The sequence below is a fragment of the Telmatherina bonti genome (assembly GCF_933228915.1).
Source record: "Telmatherina bonti genome assembly, chromosome: 4".
Classification (NCBI taxonomy): Eukaryota; Metazoa; Chordata; class Actinopteri; order Atheriniformes; family Telmatherinidae; genus Telmatherina; species Telmatherina bonti.
In genome coordinates this window covers 39,025,656-39,047,338 of record NC_136622.1, presented here as the reverse complement: position 1 = coordinate 39,047,338, position 21,683 = coordinate 39,025,656, and the positions used below count along the sequence as shown (strand labels likewise).

Below are 21,683 nucleotides of genomic sequence, written 5' to 3'. Positions count from 1 at the left end.
AACTGGGAGACTGAAGACGACCCGCTCCAGTAGTGTGGACATGAACGGCACCAGTGGGACCAGCCGGTAGTTTCCAACCTGGACTGGGTTGAGTGTGGGTTTCTTCAGCAGCGGGGTGACCCGAGCTTGCTGGAAGACAGAGGGAAAGACAGCGGATTCCAGAGAGGAGATGATAATATGGGTCACTGCAGATTGATTGGAGGTAAAATGCTCTGCAGGATGTCGGTAGGGACCGGATCCAGAGGACAGCTAGTGGCTTTAGAGTTGACTAGAAGTTTAGAGACTTGGTCCTCATTCAGAGGGCAGAAAGAGCAAAGTGAGGCACCACTAGCTGGATGTGGTGGACTGAGCTGGTCAGGCTCAGAGAAGTGATTCCTGATGGTAGCAACCTTTTCAGTAAAACAGGAAGCCAACATGTCTGCAGTCAGCGTGGCGGGAGGCTGAGCAGCTGCTGGAGAAAGAAGACAGTTGAAGGCCATGAACAGCTGCCGTGTGTTGGGAGCATTGTGGATCTGGATTCATACTGCCTCCTGGAGTGCGATATGTGTCCAGAATGTCTGCAGCGATTGGTGCAGAGACCTTTACTGCGTGATGAGCAGGAAGCCATGGGACACAGAGAGGTAAAGCTCCATGTTTTAGGAAGCAGGACGCCCGTTCCACCTCCTCGTCCAGCAGAGCGAGGTGTCTGGGTGAAATCTGCGTTAAGGGAGAGGACAGCAGGAGTCGCGGTGTTTTCTGGACGGATCCAGGTCTCAGTCAGGACCAGGACCTGAACGTCTGAGACTGACATCAGAGAACTGATGAATTCTGTTTTATTTACTACGGACTGACAGTTCCAGAGATGGGAGGTGACAGAGGATGAGGACAGTGTGGGAGACGGTGGTCCAGAGAGGTTTAGAGGACTGCCTTGTCTGTGGGAGACAGGCCTTGGTCTGTCCCCGTATCAGACGGGGATGGTTGGAGACACGTGGTAATGTGAGCTTAGCTGCTCGTGTCTCGGTGGACTGGCGCAGGTAGACTCGCAGGTCTTCACCCGTAGTGGTCTGAACCCGACGTGGGACACAGTGGCTGATCCACCTGGGCTGCTGACCCAGCTGGGTCCACTCAGCCTGACCGCAACCAGCTGGAACCTGGTCTTTCTGCTCCCCCAGCAGGGAACGGGGAGAATGACCCGCCTCACTCAGCTGTAGTAGATCTGAGAGAAACTGGAAACGACAGAACCCGGCACCAGCAGTGCAAACAAAGACCCGAAACCAGGACAGAAACTCCTGCAGGAACTCTCCGACCCACTGTACCACTACGCATCACTGCTTGTTATCTCTGGATGCACTCCATCAGGTCGGAAACGTTCCTTACAGTTCCAAAACATATCGAAGCTATAGGTGAACTTCATCCCCTGGGTGATACATGCCTTGATAGCCATGTGTTCAGACCCAGAAGTCTGCGAAAAACCCGGATTCCTTTCCCCGCTGTGGGATCGGGGTCTGAAATGACAACATGGCATCTCCAGAGTGGCATACTCCCTCCAACTGCAGAGAAAAGTCTTTCTTCAGGATCTCAGAGCCAGTTTTCCTCCTCAGAATATCATGAGACCCCATGTGGACGATGATCTTCATGCTATCTGGATGCGAGGACAGAATAGTCGGCAAGATCTCCGTCAGTTCTTTAACCGGTGTGTCTTTTCTATTCTCACATGCTGCGTTACGGAGTCTCCAGTCGGGATTACACGTATTTCCTTTTAAGTGGAGTTGGTGATGGTGTCTCTCGTCCTCCTGGTTGTGGAAGTTTGGCCTCTCCTCATATCTTGGTTTGTCGTTGGGTTTTGGGTCCATTTCTCACTTCCTTTTTATGATCCATTTTACTTGGAGTCAACAGATCATATTTATTGTGCAGTGAGATTTCAGGTGGGAGAGAGCTGGAGCTTTAAATCTTCTGCTGGATTTACCTTTGGGACGGACACCATGAGGGGTTCTGGCCACGGGCACCATGAGACCGGGTTCTGGCCACGGAGACAATCAGACCGGGTTCTGACCACGGAGACAATCAGACCGGGTTCTGGCCATGGGCACCATGAGACCGGGTTCTGACCACGGAGACAATCAGACCGGGTTCTGACCACGGAGACAATCAGACCGAGTTCTGGCCACGGGCACCATAAGACCGGGTTCTGGCCACGGAGACAATCAGACCGGGTTCTGACCACGGAGACAATCAGACCGGGTTCTGGCCACGGAAACAATCAGACCGGGTTCTGGCCACGGAGACAATCAGACCGGGTTCTGACCACGGAGACAATCAGACCGGGTTCTGGCCACGGAGACAATCAGACCGGGTTCTGACCACGGAGACAATCAGACCGGGTTCTGGCCACGGAGACAATCAGACCGGGTTCTGGCCACGGAGACAATCAGACCGGGTTCTGGCCACGGAGACAATCAGACCGGGTTCTGGCCACGGAAACAATCAGACCGGGTTCTGGCCACGGAGACAATCAGACCGGGTTCTGACCACGGAGACAATCAGACCGGGTTCTGGCCACGGAGACAATCAGACCGGGTTCTGACCACGGAGACAATCAGACCGGGTTCTGGCCACGGAGACAATCAGACCGGGTTCTGGCCACGGAGACAATCAGACCGGGTTCTGGCCACGGAGACAATCAGATCGGGTTCTGGCCACGGAGACAATCAGACCGGGTTCTGACCACGGAGACAATCAGACCGGGTTCTGACCACGGAGACAATCAGACCGGGTTCTGACCATGGAGACAATCAGACCGGGTTCTGACTACGGAGACAATCAGACCGGGTTCTGACTACGGAGACAATCAGGTTCTGACTACGGAGACAATCAGACCGGGTTCTGACCATGGAGACAATCAGACCGGGTTCTGACTACGGAGACAATCAGACCGGGTTCTGGCCACGGAGACAATCAGACCGGGTTCTGGCCACGGAGACAATCAGACCGGGTTCTGACTACGGAGACAATCAGACCGGGTTCTGGCCACGGAGACAATCAGACCGGGTTCTGACCACGGAGACAATCAGACCGGGTTCTGGCCACGGAGACAATCAGACCGGGTTCTGACTACGGAGACAATCAGACCGGGTTCTGACCATGGAGAAAATCAGACCGGGTTCTGGCCACGGAGACAATCAGACCGGGTTCTGACTACGGAGACAATCAGACCGGGTTCTGACCACGGAGACAATCAGACCGGGTTCTGGCCACGGAGACAATCAGACCGGGTTCTGGCCACGGAGACAATCAGACCGGGTTCTGGCCACGGAGACAATCAGACCGGGTTCTGGCCACGGAGACAATCAGACCGGGTTCTGACCATGGAGACAATCAGACCGGGTTCTGACCATGGAGACAATCAGACCGGGTTCTGACCACGGAGACAATCAGACCGGGTTCTGGCCACGGAGACAATCAGACCGGGTTCTGGCCGCGGAGACAATCAGACCGGGTTCTGGCCGCGGAGACAATCAGACCGGGTTCTGGCCGCGGAGACAATCAGACCGGGTTCTGACCACGGAGACAATCAGACCGGGTTCTGGCCGCGGAGACAATCAGACCGGGTTCTGACCACGGAGACAATCAGACCGGGTTCTGGCCACGGAGACAATCAGACCGGGTTCTGGCCACGGAGACAATCAGACCGGGTTCTGACCACGGAGACAATCAGACCGGGTTCTGACCACGGAGACAATCAGACCGGGTTCTGGCCACGGAGACAATCAGACCGGGTTCTGACCACGGAGACAATCAGACCGGGTTCTGGCCACGGAGACAATCAGACCGGGTTCTGGCCACGGAGACAATCAGACCGGGTTCTGACCATGGAGACAATCAGACCGGGTTCTGACCACGGAGACAATCAGACCGGGTTCTGACCATGGAGACAATCAGACCGGGTTCTGACTACGGAGACAATCAGACCGGGTTCTGACTACGGAGACAATCAGGTTCTGACTACGGAGACAATCAGACCGGGTTCTGACCATGGAGACAATCAGACCGGGTTCTGACTACGGAGACAATCAGACCGGGTTCTGGCCACGGAGACAATCAGACCGGGTTCTGGCCACGGAGACAATCAGACCGGGTTCTGACTACGGAGACAATCAGACCGGGTTCTGGCCACGGAGACAATCAGACCGGGTTCTGACCACGGAGACAATCAGACCGGGTTCTGGCCACGGAGACAATCAGACCGGGTTCTGACTACGGAGACAATCAGACCGGGTTCTGACCATGGAGAAAATCAGACCGGGTTCTGGCCACGGAGACAATCAGACCGGGTTCTGACTACGGAGACAATCAGACCGGGTTCTGACCACGGAGACAATCAGACCGGGTTCTGGCCACGGAGACAATCAGACCGGGTTCTGGCCACGGAGACAATCAGACCGGGTTCTGGCCACGGAGACAATCAGACCGGGTTCTGGCCACGGAGACAATCAGACCGGGTTCTGACCATGGAGACAATCAGACCGGGTTCTGACCATGGAGACAATCAGACCGGGTTCTGACCACGGAGACAATCAGACCGGGTTCTGGCCACGGAGACAATCAGACCGGGTTCTGGCCGCGGAGACAATCAGACCGGGTTCTGGCCGCGGAGACAATCAGACCGGGTTCTGGCCGCGGAGACAATCAGACCGGGTTCTGACCACGGAGACAATCAGACCGGGTTCTGGCCGCGGAGACAATCAGACCGGGTTCTGACCATGGAGACAATCAGACCGGGTTCTGGCCACGGAGACAATCAGACCGGGTTCTGGCCACGGAGACAATCAGACCGGGTTCTGACCACGGAGACAATCAGACCGGGTTCTGACCACGGAGACAATCAGACCGGGTTCTGGCCACGGAGACAATCAGACCGGGTTCTGACCATGGAGACAATCAGACCGGGTTCTGGCCACGGAGACAATCAGACCGGGTTCTGGCCACGGAGACAATCAGACCGGGTTCTGACCATGGAGACAATCAGACCGGGTTCTGACCACGGAGACAATCAGACCGGGTTCTGGCCACGGAGACAATCAGACCGGGTTCTGACCACGGAGACAATCAGACCGGGTTCTGGCCACGGAGACAATCAGACCGGGTTCTGACCATGGAGACAATCAGACCGGGTTCTGACCACGGAGACAATCAGACCGGGTTCTGGCCACGGAGACAATCAGACCGGGTTCTGACCATGGAGACAATCAGACCGGGTTCTGACCACGGAGACAATCAGACCGGGTTCTGACCACGGAGACAATCAGACCGGGTTCTGACCATGGAGACAATCAGACCGGGTTCTGGCCACGGAGACAATCAGACCGGGTTCTGGGCACGGAGACAATCAGACCGGGTTCTGACCACGGAGACAATCAGACCGGGTTCTGGCCACGGAGACAATCAGACCGGGTTCTGACCACGGAGACAATCAGACCGGGTTCTGACCACGGAGACAATCAGACCGGGTTCTGACCACGGAGACAATCAGACCGGGTTCTGGCCACGGAGACAATCAGACCGGGTTCTGACTACGGAGACAATCAGACCGGGTTCTGGCCACGGAGACAATCAGACCGGGTTCTGGCCACGGAGACAATCAGACCGGGTTCTGACCACGGAGACAATCAGACCGGGTTCTGACCACGGAGACAATCAGACCGGGTTCTGACTACGGAGACAATCAGACCGGGTTCTGGCCACGGAGACAATCAGACCGGGTTCTGGCCACGGAGACAATCAGACCGGGTTCTGGCCACGGAGACAATCAGACCGGGTTCTGACCACGGAGACAATCAGACCGGGTTCTGACCACGGAGACAATCAGACCGGGTTCTGGCCACGGAGACAATCAGACCGGGTTCTGACCACGGAGACAATCAGACCGGGTTCTGACCACGGAGACAATCAGACCGGGTTCTGACCATGGAGACAATCAGACCGGGTTCTGGCCACGGAGACAATCAGACCGGGTTCTGGCCACGGAGACAATCAGACCGGGTTCTGGCCACGGAGACAATCAGACCGGGTTCTGACTACGGAGACAATCAGACCGGGTTCTGACTACGGAGACAATCAGACCGGGTTCTGACCACGGAGACAATCAGACCGGGTTCTGACCACGGAGACAATCAGACCGGGTTCTGACCACGGAGACAATCAGACCGGGTTCTGGCCACGGAGACAATCAGACCGGGTTCTGGCCACGGAGACAATCAGACCGGGTTCTGACCACGGAGACAATCAGACCGGGTTCTGACCACGGAGACAATCAGACCGGGTTCTGGCCACGGAGACAATCAGACCGGGTTCTGACTACGGAGACAATCAGACCGGGTTCTGGCCACGGAGACAATCAGACCGGGTTCTGGCCACGGAGACAATCAGACCGGGTTCTGACCACGGAGACAATCAGACCGGGTTCTGGCCACGGAGACAATCAGACCGGGTTCTGGCCACGGAGACAATCAGACCGGGTTCTGGCCACGGAGACAATCAGACCGGGTTCTGGCCACGGAGACAATCAGACCGGGTTCTGGCCACGGAGACAATCAGACCGGGTTCTGGCCACGGAGACAATCAGACCGGGTTCTGGCCACGGAGACAATCAGACCGGGTTCTGGCCACGGAGACAATCAGACCGGGTTCTGGGACTGATGACTTGGGTCTGGCACCAACACTGTTCCAGCAGGACAGACCAGTTTGACCACTGGTTCGGGACGTTCCCCAGCTGGTTATTCGTCTGGAGGCTCGACTGGAGTGACTCGCTGAAAATGAGTCAATAAATTCCCCCGACTTGTCGCGTTTTAAACTTCTCCAGCTGTTTTCCCCACAGAGAGTCGTCCCAAGGCTGCAGCTCTGGGAGATGTTCCAGAGGTTTATAAGCCACCTACAGTCTTTGTTTCTTACAATTCTTGCCAGTAAATATGAGAAAAAAAAGCTGGAAAATGTAAAAAACTGAGAAAACTACCAGGAGAAGATGCAAAGCAGCAGGTGCACAAAGCGTTTCACAGCTCGCAGCTTGTCTGACATGCATGCGACACACCAGCCAGAGCTGGGCCGGACTTCAGCCAGATCTCAAGCAGACTTCAGTCTGCCGGAGTTCTGCCAGAGTTTGGCTGAAACAAGAGGCACATAACCCCCCCCCCAACCTGCAACGACTTGATGAAAGTCCACAGCAGCGTGCGAATCCCTTCCCCTTTACTCAGTAGCTTCACCAATCGCATCACTCGAAACAGGCGGAAGAAGGTGATGGACACCCGGGAGCTGTCCTCTCCGCTCTGAGGACAAAGTGAAGATGTGGAGGAACACATGTAAACAAAGCTCGACCAATGAGGGACCTTCATCAGCCAATCAGAATGCTTGGGTCTAACAAGAGAGTCAGACTCACACTGAACTCAGTGACGACGATGTCGACCACGCTCCCAACCACGATCAGAGCATCAAAGGAGTTCCAGGGGTCCACAAAGTAGTGCTGGAAGGAAGAGAAATGAAGGTTCAGGACCTTAAAGGTGTCCCCAGACCTGAAGACGGGTTCAGGTGTGAGGTTTTCTCACCCGGAGCCTGAGAGCCAGCAGCTTCAGGAGCATCTCCACAGTGAAGAGTCCTGTGAAAACCATGTTGAGGATGTCCATGATGTAGCTGAAGGTTTTAGACTGTTCGTAGTGCTGCAGGAGAGAAGAGCCAGAGTCAGGCTGGATCTGGTCCACAGGGGGTTTGGTTTGGTGGTGGAACCTCTCGGTTACCCACCTGAACAGCCAGAGTGACGGTGTTAAGGAGAATCAGGACAAACATGACGTACTCAAACCCGGTCGAGTTGATGATGGACCAGAACTTGTACTGGACCGGGTTCTTTGGGATGTAAAGCTTCAGAGGCTGAGCCTTCAGGGCGTACTCCACACACTGACGCTGTTGGGGGAAGAAGTCACATGTTTTAGTGCTGCTGGACCCGTAGAAAGTCCCGTCCAAACAAACGAGTTTTATTCTAGGAGACAGTTTGTTTCCTGGCAGGAACAACGAAGGAATGCAGAGTTGACCTGATTCTTATCCAGCTCGCAGTTCTTGTATTCCTGCTCTCCCTGCTCTCTGAAGGTGATGATGACAAAACCAACAAAGATGTTCATCATGAAGAAGGCGATGATGATGATGTAGACAATGAAGAAGATGGAGATCTCCACCCGGTAGTTGTAGATGGGACCAGAGTTCTCTCCGTTGGCGTCAATGGCTTTGTACAGCAGTCTGTGGACCAAGTGGTCTGACGTCAGCTCAGTGTTTCACGATAGAGTTTGGGGCATTTGGTCGGAGCGTACTCACGCTGGCCAGCCCTCAAAGGTAGAGACGGTGAAGAGCGCCATCATTCCCATCAGCACGTTATCGAAGTTAAAGTCACTGTTCAGCCAAATCCTGTCCCGGACCATCGGGTGGCTCACATCGCCGTCTTTATAGATAACAAACGTCCCTCTGAGCACAAACAGGACAGGATGAGAAGGAGACAAACAGCCGGTCCAAACTTCATTAGACTTATCTGGATCATGGAAACCCACTTGCACTGTTCAGGAGTGTGTTTGGCCTCATCAGTGCAGCGATAAAATTTACCCTGAAATCAAAAAAGCATCATAGATCAATAAACACATCCACCAAAGCCACATCAATTATTTAGAAAAAAATTCTACATTATATATAAGTGTGTATGTGCGTGTGCAGCATCTTGCTATCTTGTTTATTTTGTCATGGAGTTGGCTAAAGCCTCATTATGTTTGTAGTAATGGCTGCACTTTCCTACACTTCATTAGTCTGTGAACTTTTCACATTACTCCTCTGTATTATTGGGCGATATCTGTCAGTGAAGATCAGCAAATCTTTGCTCAGCAGGAGCAAACTGATGATGACCAGGTTAAAGGTGGGCGGGTTTTCATTTTGAGGGGGAAAAAAAAAACAAGAGAAAGGAAAAAACAAAGAAGATGGAAAAAACAGGAGTTCATATGCGGCAGCCAAGACTTGTGGTTGTCTCCGTTTGTTTGGTGTTCTTGTGTAGATAAACCAAGATGGGAAGGTGACTGAGCCGTTTGTTCTTTCGGTATGTTTAAGAGGAGTTGAATATATGTTTTTGCCACAAGGTTACACTACGAATCTGGCATTGCGCTGGAACTAGAGACTTGGAGTGGAGATATTGTTGTGTGTACAGGCGACGATACAGGCGAAGGTACAGGCGAAGGTACAGGCGAAGGTACAGGCGACGGTACAGGCGAAGGTACAGGCGAAGGTACAGGCGACGGTACAGGCGAAGGTACAGGTGAAGGTACAGGTGACGGTACAGGCGACGGTACAGGCGAAGGTACAGGTGACGGTACAGGCGACAGTACAGGCGACGATACAGGCGAAGGTACAGGCGAAGGTACAGGTGACGGTACAGGCGACGGTACAAGCGAAGGTACAGGTGACGGTACAGGCGACGGTACAGGCGACGATACAGGCGAAGGTACAGGCGAAGGTACAGGCGACGATACAGGCGATGGTACAGCCGAAGGTACAGGTGAGGGTACAGGCAAAGGTACAGGTGACGGTACAGGCGAAGGTACAGGTGACGGTACAGGCGAAGGTACAGGTGACGATACAGGCGACGGTACATGTGACGGTACAGGCGACGGTACAGGCGAAGGTACAGGCGACGGTACAGGCGAAGGTACAGGCGAAGGTACAGGTGACGGTACAGGCGACGATACAGGCGATGGTACAGCCGAAGGTACAGGTGAGGGTACAGGCAAAGGTACAGGTGACGGTACAGGCGAAGGTACAGGCGACGGTACAGGCGAAGGTACAGGCGAAGGTACAGGCGACGATACAGACGAAGGTACAGGCGACGGTACAGGTGACGGTACAGGCGAAGGTACAGGCGACGGTACAGGCGACGGTACAGGCGACGATACAGGCGAAGGTACAGGTGACGGTACAGGCGACGGTACAGGCGAAGGTACAGGTGACGGTACAGGCGACGGTACAGGCGACGATACAGGCGAAGGTACAGGTGACGGTACAGGCGAAGGTACAAGCGAAGGTACAGGTGACGGTACAGGCGACGGTACAGGCGACGATACAGGCGAAGGTACAGGCGAAGGTACAGGCGAAGGTACAGGCGACGGTACAGGCGACGGTACAGGCGAAGGTACAGGTGACGGTACAGGTGAAGGTACAGGCGACGGTACAGGCGACGGTACAGGCGAAGGTACAGGCGACGGTACAGGCGACGGTACAGGCGACGGTACAGGTGACGGTACAGGCGAAGGTACAAGCGAAGGTACAGGTGACGGTACAGGCGACGATACAGGCGAAGGTACAAGCGAAGGTACAGGTGACGGTACAGGCGACGATACAGGCGACGGTACATGTGACGGTACAGGCGACGGTACAGGCGACGGTACAGGCGACGGTACAGGCGAAGGTACAGGCGACGGTACAGGCGAAGGTACAGGTGACGGTACAGGCGACGGTACATATATATATATATATATATATATATATATATATATATATATATATATATATATATATATATACATATATATATATGTATGTATATATGTCAGTGAGTGTGTGTGTGTCTGTATGTGAAAAGAGAAGGGATGGTCATTGAATGCAGCACTGGGATGTGAGTCACCTTGAAAAGCTGCACTCCGATACAGGCAAACATGAACTGCAGCAACGTGGTGACGATCATGATGTTCCCGATGGTCCGGATGGCCACAAACACACATTGGACCACATGCTGCAACACACACACAAGAAAAACCTAAGGGTCCCTATGACCAGCTGGACGTAGTCTGAACCCCGACCACCTGGACGTAGTCTGAACCCCGACCAGCTGGACGTAGTCTGAACCCCGACCACCTGGACGTAGTCTGAACCCCGACCACCTGGACGTAGTCTGAACCCCGACCAGCTGGACGTAGTCTGAACCCCGACCACCTGGACGTAGTCTGAACCCCGACCAGCTGGACGTAGTCTGAACCCCGATCACCTGGACGTAGTCTGAACCCCGACCACCTGGACGTAGTCTGAACCCCGACCACCTGGACGTAGTCTGAACCCCGACCAGCTGGACGTAGTCTGAACCCCGATCACCTGGACGTAGTCTGAACCCCGACCACCTGGACGTAGTCTGAACCCCGACCAGCTGGACGTAGTCTGAACCCCGACCACCTGGACGTAGTCTGAACCCCGACCACCTGGACGTAGTCTGAACCCCGATCACCTGGACGTAGTCTGAACCCCGACCACCTGGACGTAGTCTGAACCCCGACCAGCTGGACGTAGTCTGAACCCCGACCACCTGGACGTAGTCTGAACCCCCACCACCTGGACGTAGTCTGAACCCCGACCACCTGGACGTAGTCTGAACCCCGACCACCTGGACGTAGTCTGAACCCCGACCAGCTGGACGTAGTCTGAACCCCGACCACCTGGACGTAGTCTGAACCCCGACCAGCTGGACGTAGTCTGAACCCCGACCACCTGGACGTAGTCTGAACCCCCACCACCTGGACGTAGTCTGAACCCCCACCACCTGGACGTAGTCTGAACCCCGACCACCTGGACGTAGTCTGAACCCCGACCACCTGGACGTAGTCTGAACCCCGACCACCTGGACGTAGTCTGAACCCCGACCAGCTGGACGTAGTCTGAACCCCGACCAGCTGGACGTAGTCTGAACCCCGACCACCTGGACGTAGTCTGAACCCCGATCACCTGGACGTAGTCTGAACCCCGACCACCTGGACGTAGTCTGAACCCCGACCACCTGGACGTAGTCTGAACCCCGACCACCTGGACGTAGTCTGAACCCCGACCAGCTGGACGTAGTCTGAACCCCGATCACCTGGACGTAGTCTGAACCCCGACCACCTGGACGTAGTCTGAACCCCGACCAGCTGGACGTAGTCTGAACCCCGACCACCTGGACGTAGTCTGAACCCCGACCAGCTGGACGTAGTCTGAACCCCGACCAGCTGGACGTAGTCTGAACCCCGACCACCTGGACGTAGTCTGAACCCCGACCAGCTGGACGTAGTCTGAACCCCGACCACCTGGACGTAGTCTGAACCCCGACCACCTGGACGTAGTCTGAACCCCCACCACCTGGACGTAGTCTGAACCCCGACCACCTGGACGTAGTCTGAACCCCGACCACCTGGACGTAGTCTGAACCCCGACCACCTGGACGTAGTCTGAACCCCGACCACCTGGACGTAGTCTGAACCCCGACCAGCTGGACGTAGTCTGAACCCCGACCACCTGGACGTAGTCTGAACCCCGATCACCTGGACGTAGTCTGAACCCCGACCACCTGGACGTAGTCTGAACCCCAACCACCTGGACGTAGTCAGAACCCCGACCACCTGGACGTAGTCTGAACCCCGACCAGCTGGACGTAGTCTGAACCCCGACCACCTGGACGTAGTCTGAACCCCGACCACCTGGACGTAGTCTGAACCCCGACCACCTGGACGTAGTCTGAACCCCGATCACCTGGACGTAGTCTGAACCCCGACCACCTGGACGTAGTCTGAACCCCGACCAGCTGGACGTAGTCTGAACCCCGACCAGCTGGACGTAGTCTGAACCCCGACCACCTGGACGTAGTCTGAACCCCGACCACCTGGACGTAGTCTGAACCCCCACCACCTGGACGTAGTCTGAACCCCGACCACCTGGACGTAGTCTGAACCCCGACCACCTGGACGTAGTCTGAACCCCCACCACCTGGACGTAGTCTGAACCCCGACCACCTGGACGTAGTCTGAACCCCGACCAGCTGGACGTAGTCTGAACCCCGATCACCTGGACGTAGTCTGAACCCCGATCACCTGGACGTAGTCTGAACCCCCACCACCTGGACGTAGTCTGAACCCCGACCAGCTGGACGTAGTCTGAACCCCGATCACCTGGACGTAGTCTGAACCCCGACCACCTGGACGTAGTCTGAACCCCGACCAGCTGGACGTAGTCTGAACCCCGACCACCTGGACGTAGTCTGAACCCCCACCACCTGGACGTAGTCTGAACCCCGATCACCTGGACGTAGTCTGAACCCCGACCACCTGGACGTAGTCTGAACCCCGACCAGCTGGACGTAGTCTGAACCCCGACCACCTGGACGTAGTCTGAACCCCCACCACCTGGACGTAGTCTGAACCCCGACCACCTGGACGTAGTCTGAACCCCGACCACCTGGACGTAGTCTGAACCCCGACCAGCTGGACGTAGTCTGAACCCCGATCACCTGGACGTAGTCTGAACCCCCACCACCTGGACGTAGTCTGAACCCCGACCACCTGGACGTAGTCTGAACCCCGACCACCTGGACGTAGTCTGAACCCCGACCACCTGGACGTAGTCTGAACCCCGACCAGCTGGACGTAGTCTGAACCCCGATCACCTGGACGTAGTCTGAACCCCCACCACCTGGACGTAGTCTGAACCCCGACCACCTGGACGTAGTCTGAACCCCGACCACCTGGACGTAGTCTGAACCCCGACCACCTGGACGTAGTCTGAACCCCGACCACCTGGACGTAGTCTGAACCCCGACCAGCTGGACGTAGTCTGAACCCCGACCACCTGGACGTAGTCTGAACCCCGATCACCTGGACGTAGTCTGAACCCCGACCACCTGGACGTAGTCTGAACCCCGACCACCTGGACGTAGTCTGAACCCCGACCACCTGGACGTAGTCTGAACCCCGACCAGCTGGACGTAGTCTGAACCCCGACCACCTGGACGTAGTCTGAACCCCGACCAGCTGGACGTAGTCTGAACCCCGACCAGCTGGACGTAGTCTGAACCCCGACCACCTGGACGTAGTCTGAACCCCGATCACCTGGACGTAGTCTGAACCCCGACCACCTGGACGTAGTCCGAACCCCGACCACCTGGACGTAGTCTGAACCCCGACCACCTGGACGGAGTCTGAACCCCGACCACCTGGACGTAGTCTGAACCCCGACCACCTGGACGTAGTCTGAACCCCGACCAGCTGGACGTAGTCCGAACCCCGACCAGCTGGACGTAGTCCGAACCCCGACCACCTGGACGTAGTCCGAACCCCGACCACCTGGACGTAGTCCGAACCCCGACCACCTGGACGTAGTCCGAACCCCGACCACCTGGACGTAGTCCGAACCCCGACCACCTGGACGTAGTCCGAACCCCGACCAGCTGGACGGAGTCTGAACCCCGACCACCTGGACGTAGTCTGAACCCCGACCAGCTGGACGTAGTCTGAACCCCGACCACCTGGACGGAGTCTGAACCCCGACCACCTGGACGTAGTCTGAACCCCGACCACCTGGACGTAGTCTGAACCCCGACCACCTGGACGTAGTCTGAACCCCGACCACCTGGACGTAGTCTGAACCCCGACCACCTGGACGTAGTCTGAACCCCGACCACCTGGACGTAGTCTGAACCCCGACCACCTGGACGGAGTCTGAACCCCGACCACCTGGACGGAGTCTGAACCCCGACCACCTGGACGTAGTCTGAACCCCGACCACCTGGACGTAGTCTGAACCCCGATCACCTGGACGTAGTCTGAACCCCCGACCACCTGGACGTAGTCTGAACCCCGACCACCTGGACGTAGTCTGAACCCCGACCACCTGGACGTAGTCTGAACCCCGACCACCTGGACGTAGTCTGAACCCCGACCACCTGGACGTAGTCTGAACCCCGACCACCTGGACGTAGTCTGAACCCCGACCAGCTGGACGTAGTCTGAACCCCGATCACCTGGACGTAGTCTGAACCCCGACCACCTGGACGTAGTCTGAACCCCGACCACCTGGACGTAGTCTGAACCCCGACCACCTGGACGGAGTCTGAACCCCGACCACCTGGACGTAGTCTGAACCCCGACCACCTGGACGTAGTCTGAACCCCGACCAGCTGGACGTAGTCTGAACCCCGACCACCTGGACGTAGTCTGAACCCCGACCAGCTGGACGTAGTCTGAACCCCGACCAGCTGGACGTAGTCTGAACCCCGACCACCTGGACGTAGTCTGAACCCCGACCAGCTGGACGTAGTCTGAACCCCGACCACCTGGACGTAGTCTGAACCCCGACCACCTGGACGTAGTCTGAACCCCCACCACCTGGACGTAGTCTGAACCCCGACCACCTGGACGTAGTCTGAACCCCGACCACCTGGACGTAGTCTGAACCCCGACCACCTGGACGTAGTCTGAACCCCGACCACCTGGACGTAGTCTGAACCCCGACCAGCTGGACGTAGTCTGAACCCCGACCAGCTGGACGTAGTCTGAACCCCGACCACCTGGACGTAGTCTGAACCCCGACCACCTGGACGTAGTCTGAACCCCGACCACCTGGACGTAGTCTGAACCCCGACCACCTGGACGTAGTCTGAACCCCGACCACCTGGACGTAGTCTGAACCCCGACCACCTGGACGTAGTCTGAACCCCGACCACCTGGACGGAGTCTGAACCCCCACCACCTGGACGTAGTCTGAACCCCGACCACCTGGACGTAGTCTGAACCCCGACCACCTGGACGTAGTCTGAACCCCGACCACCTGGACGTAGTCTGAACCCCGACCACCTGGACGTAGTCTGAACCCCGACCAGCTGGACGTAGTCTGAACCCCGACCACCTGGACGTAGTCTGAACCCCGACCACCTGGACGTAGTCTGAACCCCGACCACCTGGACGTAGTCTGAACCCCGACCACCTGGACGGAGTCTGAACCCCGACCACCTGGACGGAGTCTGAACCCCGACCACCTGGACGTAGTCTGAACCCCGACCACCTGGACGTAGTCTGAACCCCCACCACCTGGACGTAGTCTGAACCCCGATCACCTGGACGGAGTCTGAACCCCGACCACCTGGACGTAGTCTGAACCCCGACCACCTGGACGTAGTCTGAACCCCGACCACCTGGACGTAGTCTGAACCCCGACCACCTGGACGTAGTCTGAACCCCGACCACCTGGACGTAGTCTGAACCCCGACCACCTGGACGTAGTCTGAACCCCGACCACCTGGACGTAGTCTGAACCCCGACCAGCTGGACGGAGTCTGAACCCCGACCACCTGGACGTAGTCTGAACCCCGACCACCTGGACGGAGTCTGAACCCCGACCACCTGGACGGAGTCTGAACCCCGACCAGCTGGACGTAGTCTGAACCCCGACCAGCTGGACGTAGTCTGAACCCCGACCACCTGGACGTAGTCTGAACCCCGACCACCTGGACGTAGTCTGAACCCCGACCACCTGGACGTAGTCTGAACCCCGACCACCTGGACGTAGTCTGAACCCCGACCAGCTGGACGTAGTCTGAACCCCGACCACCTGGACGTAGTCTGAACCCCGATCACCTGGACGTAGTCTGAACCCCGACCACCTGGACGTAGTCTGAACCCCGACCACCTGGACGGAGTCTGAACCCCGACCACCTGGACGTAGTCTGAACCCCGACCACCTGGACGTAGTCTGAACCCCGATCACCTGGACGTAGTCTGAACCCCCGACCACCTGGACGTAGTCTGAACCCCGACCACCTGGACGTAGTCTGAACCCCGACCACCTGGACGTAGTCTGAACCCCGACCACCTGGACGTAGTCTGAACCCCGACCACCTGGACGTAGTCTGAACCCCGACCACCTGGACGTAGTCTGAACCCCGACCAGCTGGACGTAGTCTGAACCCCGATCACCTGGACGTAGTCTGAACCCCGACCACCTGGACGTAGTCTGAACCCCGACCACCTGGACGTAGTCTGAACCCCGACCACCTGGACGGAGTCTGAACCCCGACCACCTGGACGTAGTCTGAACCCCGACCACCTGGACGTAGTCTGAACCCCGATCACCTGGACGTAGTCTGAACCCCCGACCACCTGGACGTAGTCTGAACCCCGACCACCTGGACGTAGTCTGAACCCCGACCACCTGGACGTAGTCTGAACCCCGACCACCTGGACGTAGTCTGAACCCCGACCAGCTGGACGGAGTCTGAACCCCGACCACCTGGACGGAGTCTGAACCCCGACCACCTGGACGTAGTCTGAACCCCCACCACCTGGACGTAGTCTGAACCCCGACCAACTGGACGTAGTCTGAACCCCGACCAGCTGGACGGAGTCTGAACCCCGACCACCTGGACGTAGTCTGAACCCCGACCACCTGGACGTAGTCTGAACCCCGACCACCTGGACGTAGTCTGAACCCCGACCACCTGGACGTAGTCTGAACCCCGACCACCTGGACGGAGTCTGAACCCCGACCACCTGGACGTAGTCTGAACCCCGACCACCTGGACGTAGTCTGAACCCCGACCACCTGGACGTAGTCTGAACCCCGACCACCTGGACGTAGTCTGAACCCCGACCACCTGGACGTAGTCTGAACCCCGACCACCTGGACGTAGTCTGAACCCCGACCACCTGGACGTAGTCTGAACCCCGACCACCTGGACGTAGTCTGAACCCCGACCACCTGGACGGAGTCTGAACCCCGACCACCTGGACGGAGTCTGAACCCCGACCACCTGGACGTAGTCTGAACCCCGACCACCTGGACGTAGTCTGAACCCCGACCAGCTGGACGTAGTCTGAACCCCGACCACCTGGACGTAGTCTGAACCCCGACCACCTGGACGGAGTCTGAACCCCGACCAGCTGGACGTAGTCTGAACCCCGACCAGCTGGACGGAGTCTGAACCCCGACCACCTGGACGGAGTCTGAACCCCGACCACCTGGACGTAGTCTGAACCCCGACCACCTGGACGTAGTCTGAACCCCGACCACCTGGACGTAGTCTGAACCCCGACCACCTGGACGTAGTCTGAACCCCGACCACCTGGACGGAGTCTGAACCCCGACCACCTGGACGTAGTCTGAACCCCGACCACCTGGACGTAGTCTGAACCCCGACCAGCTGGACGTAGTCTGAACCCCGACCACCTGGACGGAGTCTGAACCCCGACCAGCTGGACGTAGTCTGAACCCCGACCACCTGGACGTAGTCTGAACCCCGACCACCTGGACGTAGTCTGAACCCCGATCACCTGGACGGAGTCTGAACCCCGACCACCTGGACGTAGTCTGAACCCCGACCACCTGGACGTAGTCTGAACCCCGACCACCTGGACGTAGTCTGAACCCCGACCACCTGGACGTAGTCTGAACCCCGACCACCTGGACGTAGTCTGAACCCCGACCACCTGGACGTAGTCTGAACCCCGACCACCTGGACGTAGTCCGAACCCCGACCAGCTGGACGTAGTCTGAACCCCCACCACCTGGACGTAGTCTGAACCCCGACCACCTGGACGTAGTCTGAACCCCGACCACCTGGACGGAGTCTGAACCCCCACCACCTGGACGTAGTCTGAACCCCGACCACCTGGACGTAGTCTGAACCCCGACCACCTGGACGGAGTCTGAACCCCGACCACCTGGACGTAGTCTGAACCCCGACCAGCTGGACGTAGTCTGAACCCCGACCACCTGGACGTAGTCTGAACCCCGACCACCTGGACGGAGTCTGAACCCCGACCACCTGGACGTAGTCTGAACCCCGACCAACTGGACGTAGTCTGAACCCCGACCAGCTGGACGTAGTCTGAACCCCGACCAGCTGGACGTAGTCTGAACCCCGACCAGCTGGACGTAGTCTGAACCCCGACCACCTGGACGTAGTCTGAACCCCGACCAGCTGGACGTAGTCTGAACCCCGACCAGCTGGACGTAGTCTGAACCCCGACCACCTGGACGTAGTCTGAACCCCGACCACCTGGACGGAGTCTGAACCCCGACCACCTGGACGGAGTCTGAACCCCGACCACCTGGACGTAGTCTGAACCCCGACCACCTGGACGTAGTCTGAACCCCGACCACCTGGACGTAGTCTGAACCCCGACCACCTGGACGTAGTCTGAACCCCGACCAGCTGGACGTAGTCTGAACCCCGACCACCTGGACGGAGTCTGAACCCCGACCAGCTGGACGTAGTCTGAACCCCGACCACCTGGACGTAGTCTGAACCCCGACCACCTGGACGTAGTCTGAACCCCCACCACCTGGACGGAGTCTGAACCCCCACCACCTGGACGTAGTCTGAACCCCGACCACCTGGACGTAGTCTGAACCCCGACCACCTGGACGTAGTCTGAACCCCGACCAGCTGGACGTAGTCTGAACCCCGACCAGCTGGACGTAGTCTGAACCCCGACCACCTGGACGTAGTCTGAACCCCGACCACCTGGACGTAGTCTGAACCCCGACCACCTGGACGTAGTCTGAACCCCGACCAGCTGGACGGAGTCTGAACCCCGACCACCTGGACGTAGTCTGAACCCCGACCACCTGGACGTAGTCTGAACCCCGACCACCTGGACGTAGTCTGAACCCCGACCACCTGGACGTAGTCTGAACCCCGACCAGCTGGACGTAGTCTGAACCCCGACCACCTGGACGTAGTCTGAACCCCGACCACCTGGACGTAGTCTGAACCCCGACCACCTGGACGTAGTCTGAACCCCGACCACCTGGACGTAGTCTGAACCCCGACCAGCTGGACGTAGTCTGAACCCCGACCACCTGGACGTAGTCTGAACCCCGACCAGCTGGACGGAGTCTGAACCCCGACCACCTGGACGGAGTCTGAACCCCGACCACCTGGACGGAGTCTGAACCCCGACCACCTGGACGTAGTCTGAACCCCGACCACCTGGACGTACAGAAGCCATGTTCCTCTGATTTCCTCAGAAGTCCTGTCAGCTACATGGAACGCTACCTTAAGTCCTTTGGCCCTGTTGATGGCTCTCAGGGGACGAAGAACCCGGAGGACTCGGAGGATCTTGACAACAGAGATGGCACTGGAGCTGCAGACCCAGAAACACACGACTCGGATGATCCCAACATTTACAGTGCAGAATATATCTAGATATTTTGGAGGAATCTCTGTATGCCGTGGGGAATACTCAGTGACAAGTCTGATGGAGTTTATTGTTTTTCTCGTTGCAGCTTCCTGTTGTTTATTTATTCATGTTTTAATGTTTGAATGAATTTACAGTGAATAATACAAAATAAAGAATAGAATCAAATCGACTCGAATCGAATTGATTAGAATAGAATAGAAAAGAGTTGTAGATATAGAAATTAGAATAAAGAAATGAAATTGTTATCAGATGATGATGGAGGAGGAAGATTGACACTGACTGCAGGAAGAAGGACACCAGTGACACGCTGACGACCAGCAGGTCCAGCAGGTTGAACCAGTTCCTGCAGAAGGATCCCTGGTGGAGGAACGCTCCGTGGACCGTCATCTGGAGAGCAGAGACATGTTAGCATCACCTGCCGCAGGTGAGACAGGCGGCTGCTGGTTAACTCGGCTGTACCTTCAACAGGATCTCCACGGTGAAGATGGAGGTGAAGGCATAGTCAGCGTATCCCAGAATCTGCACACACACACACACATATGGGCGTGCACCTCAAACACTGAACCCATCACCATGGCAACAAGGAAAAATATTATTTTGTGTTTCAGTGATGAAACTTTCTGGACCAATCACCTGTTTCTGTCAGATCTGAACTTTGAATTTCCCCTCGGGATGAATAAAGTATTCTGAATTGATTGATAAAATTTTCAAATGATGATATCAAGCAATGACATTACATAATGATGTCATGCAGTGACATCACATGACATGAACATGATGGTAAACGTCATCTGAAGTGGATTGTCTGGGAAGAAAATACCGACAACTCTCCCTCCGTCACACCGAAGCAAATCATAGATGTCCACCTGTAAAGAGTTTGCTCCGACATCAGTCGGGCTTCTTACCAATCAGCTCCCAAAGCCTGCTCCAAATCTGATTGGTTCGTCACATTTAACTGAGAGGAAAGCAGTATGTGAACGATAAAAGTGGTTCAAATTATTAATATACCAATACACCAAGCCGGAGGTCCAACATCTGACACCCAGCCGGAGGTCCAACATCTGACACCAAGCCGAAGGTCCAACATCTGACACCAAGCCGGAGGTCCAACATCTGACACCAAGCCGGAGGTCCAACATCTGACACCAAGCCGGAGGTCCAACATCTGACACCAAGCCGGAGGTCCAACATCTGACACCAAGCCGAAGGTCCAACATCTGACACCAAGCCGGAGGTCCAACATCTGACACCAAGCCGAAGGTCCAACATCTGACACCAAGCCGGAGGTCCAACATCTGACACCAAGCCGGAGGTCCAACATCTGACACCAAGCCGGAGGTCCAACATCTGACACCAAGCCGGAGGTCCAACATCTGACACCAAGCCGGAGGTCCAACATCTGACACCCAGCCGGAGGTCCAACATCTGACACCAAGCCGGAGGTCCAACATCTGACACCAAGCCGGAGGTCCAACATCTGACACCAAGCCGGAGGTCCAACATCTGACACCAAGCCGGAGGTCCAACATCTGACACCAAGCCGAAGGTCCAACATCTGACACCAAGCCGAAGGTCCAACATCTGACACCAAGCCGGAGGTCCAACATCTGACACCAAGCCGGAGGTCCAACATCTGACACCAAGCCGGAGGTCCAACATCTGACACCAAGCCGGAGGTCCAACATCTGACACCAAGCCGGA

General features: G+C 56.8%; 1 protein-coding gene across 1 annotated transcript in view; it reads right to left on the bottom strand.

Moving 5' to 3' along the window:
- cacna1fb (calcium channel, voltage-dependent, L type, alpha 1F subunit) overlaps window positions 1–21,683 on the bottom strand; it is a gene marked incomplete at its 3' end in the record, with an annotated part of 86,660 nt that overhangs the window by 27,141 nt on the left and 37,836 nt on the right. Inside the window, exons 22-32 of the mRNA XM_079238857.1 lie at window positions 20,442–20,501; window positions 20,263–20,369; window positions 19,838–19,925; window positions 10,673–10,780; window positions 8,562–8,614; window positions 8,332–8,478; window positions 8,055–8,256; window positions 7,768–7,926; window positions 7,575–7,685; window positions 7,409–7,492; window positions 7,170–7,298 (exon numbers count right to left, since the gene is read on the bottom strand). Of these exons, the coding sequence (XP_079094983.1) occupies window positions 7,170–7,298; window positions 7,409–7,492; window positions 7,575–7,685; window positions 7,768–7,926; window positions 8,055–8,256; window positions 8,332–8,478; window positions 8,562–8,614; window positions 10,673–10,780; window positions 19,838–19,925; window positions 20,263–20,369; window positions 20,442–20,501 (1,248 nt within the window). The remainder of the gene's footprint in view (window positions 1–7,169; window positions 7,299–7,408; window positions 7,493–7,574; window positions 7,686–7,767; window positions 7,927–8,054; window positions 8,257–8,331; window positions 8,479–8,561; window positions 8,615–10,672; window positions 10,781–19,837; window positions 19,926–20,262; window positions 20,370–20,441; window positions 20,502–21,683) is intronic.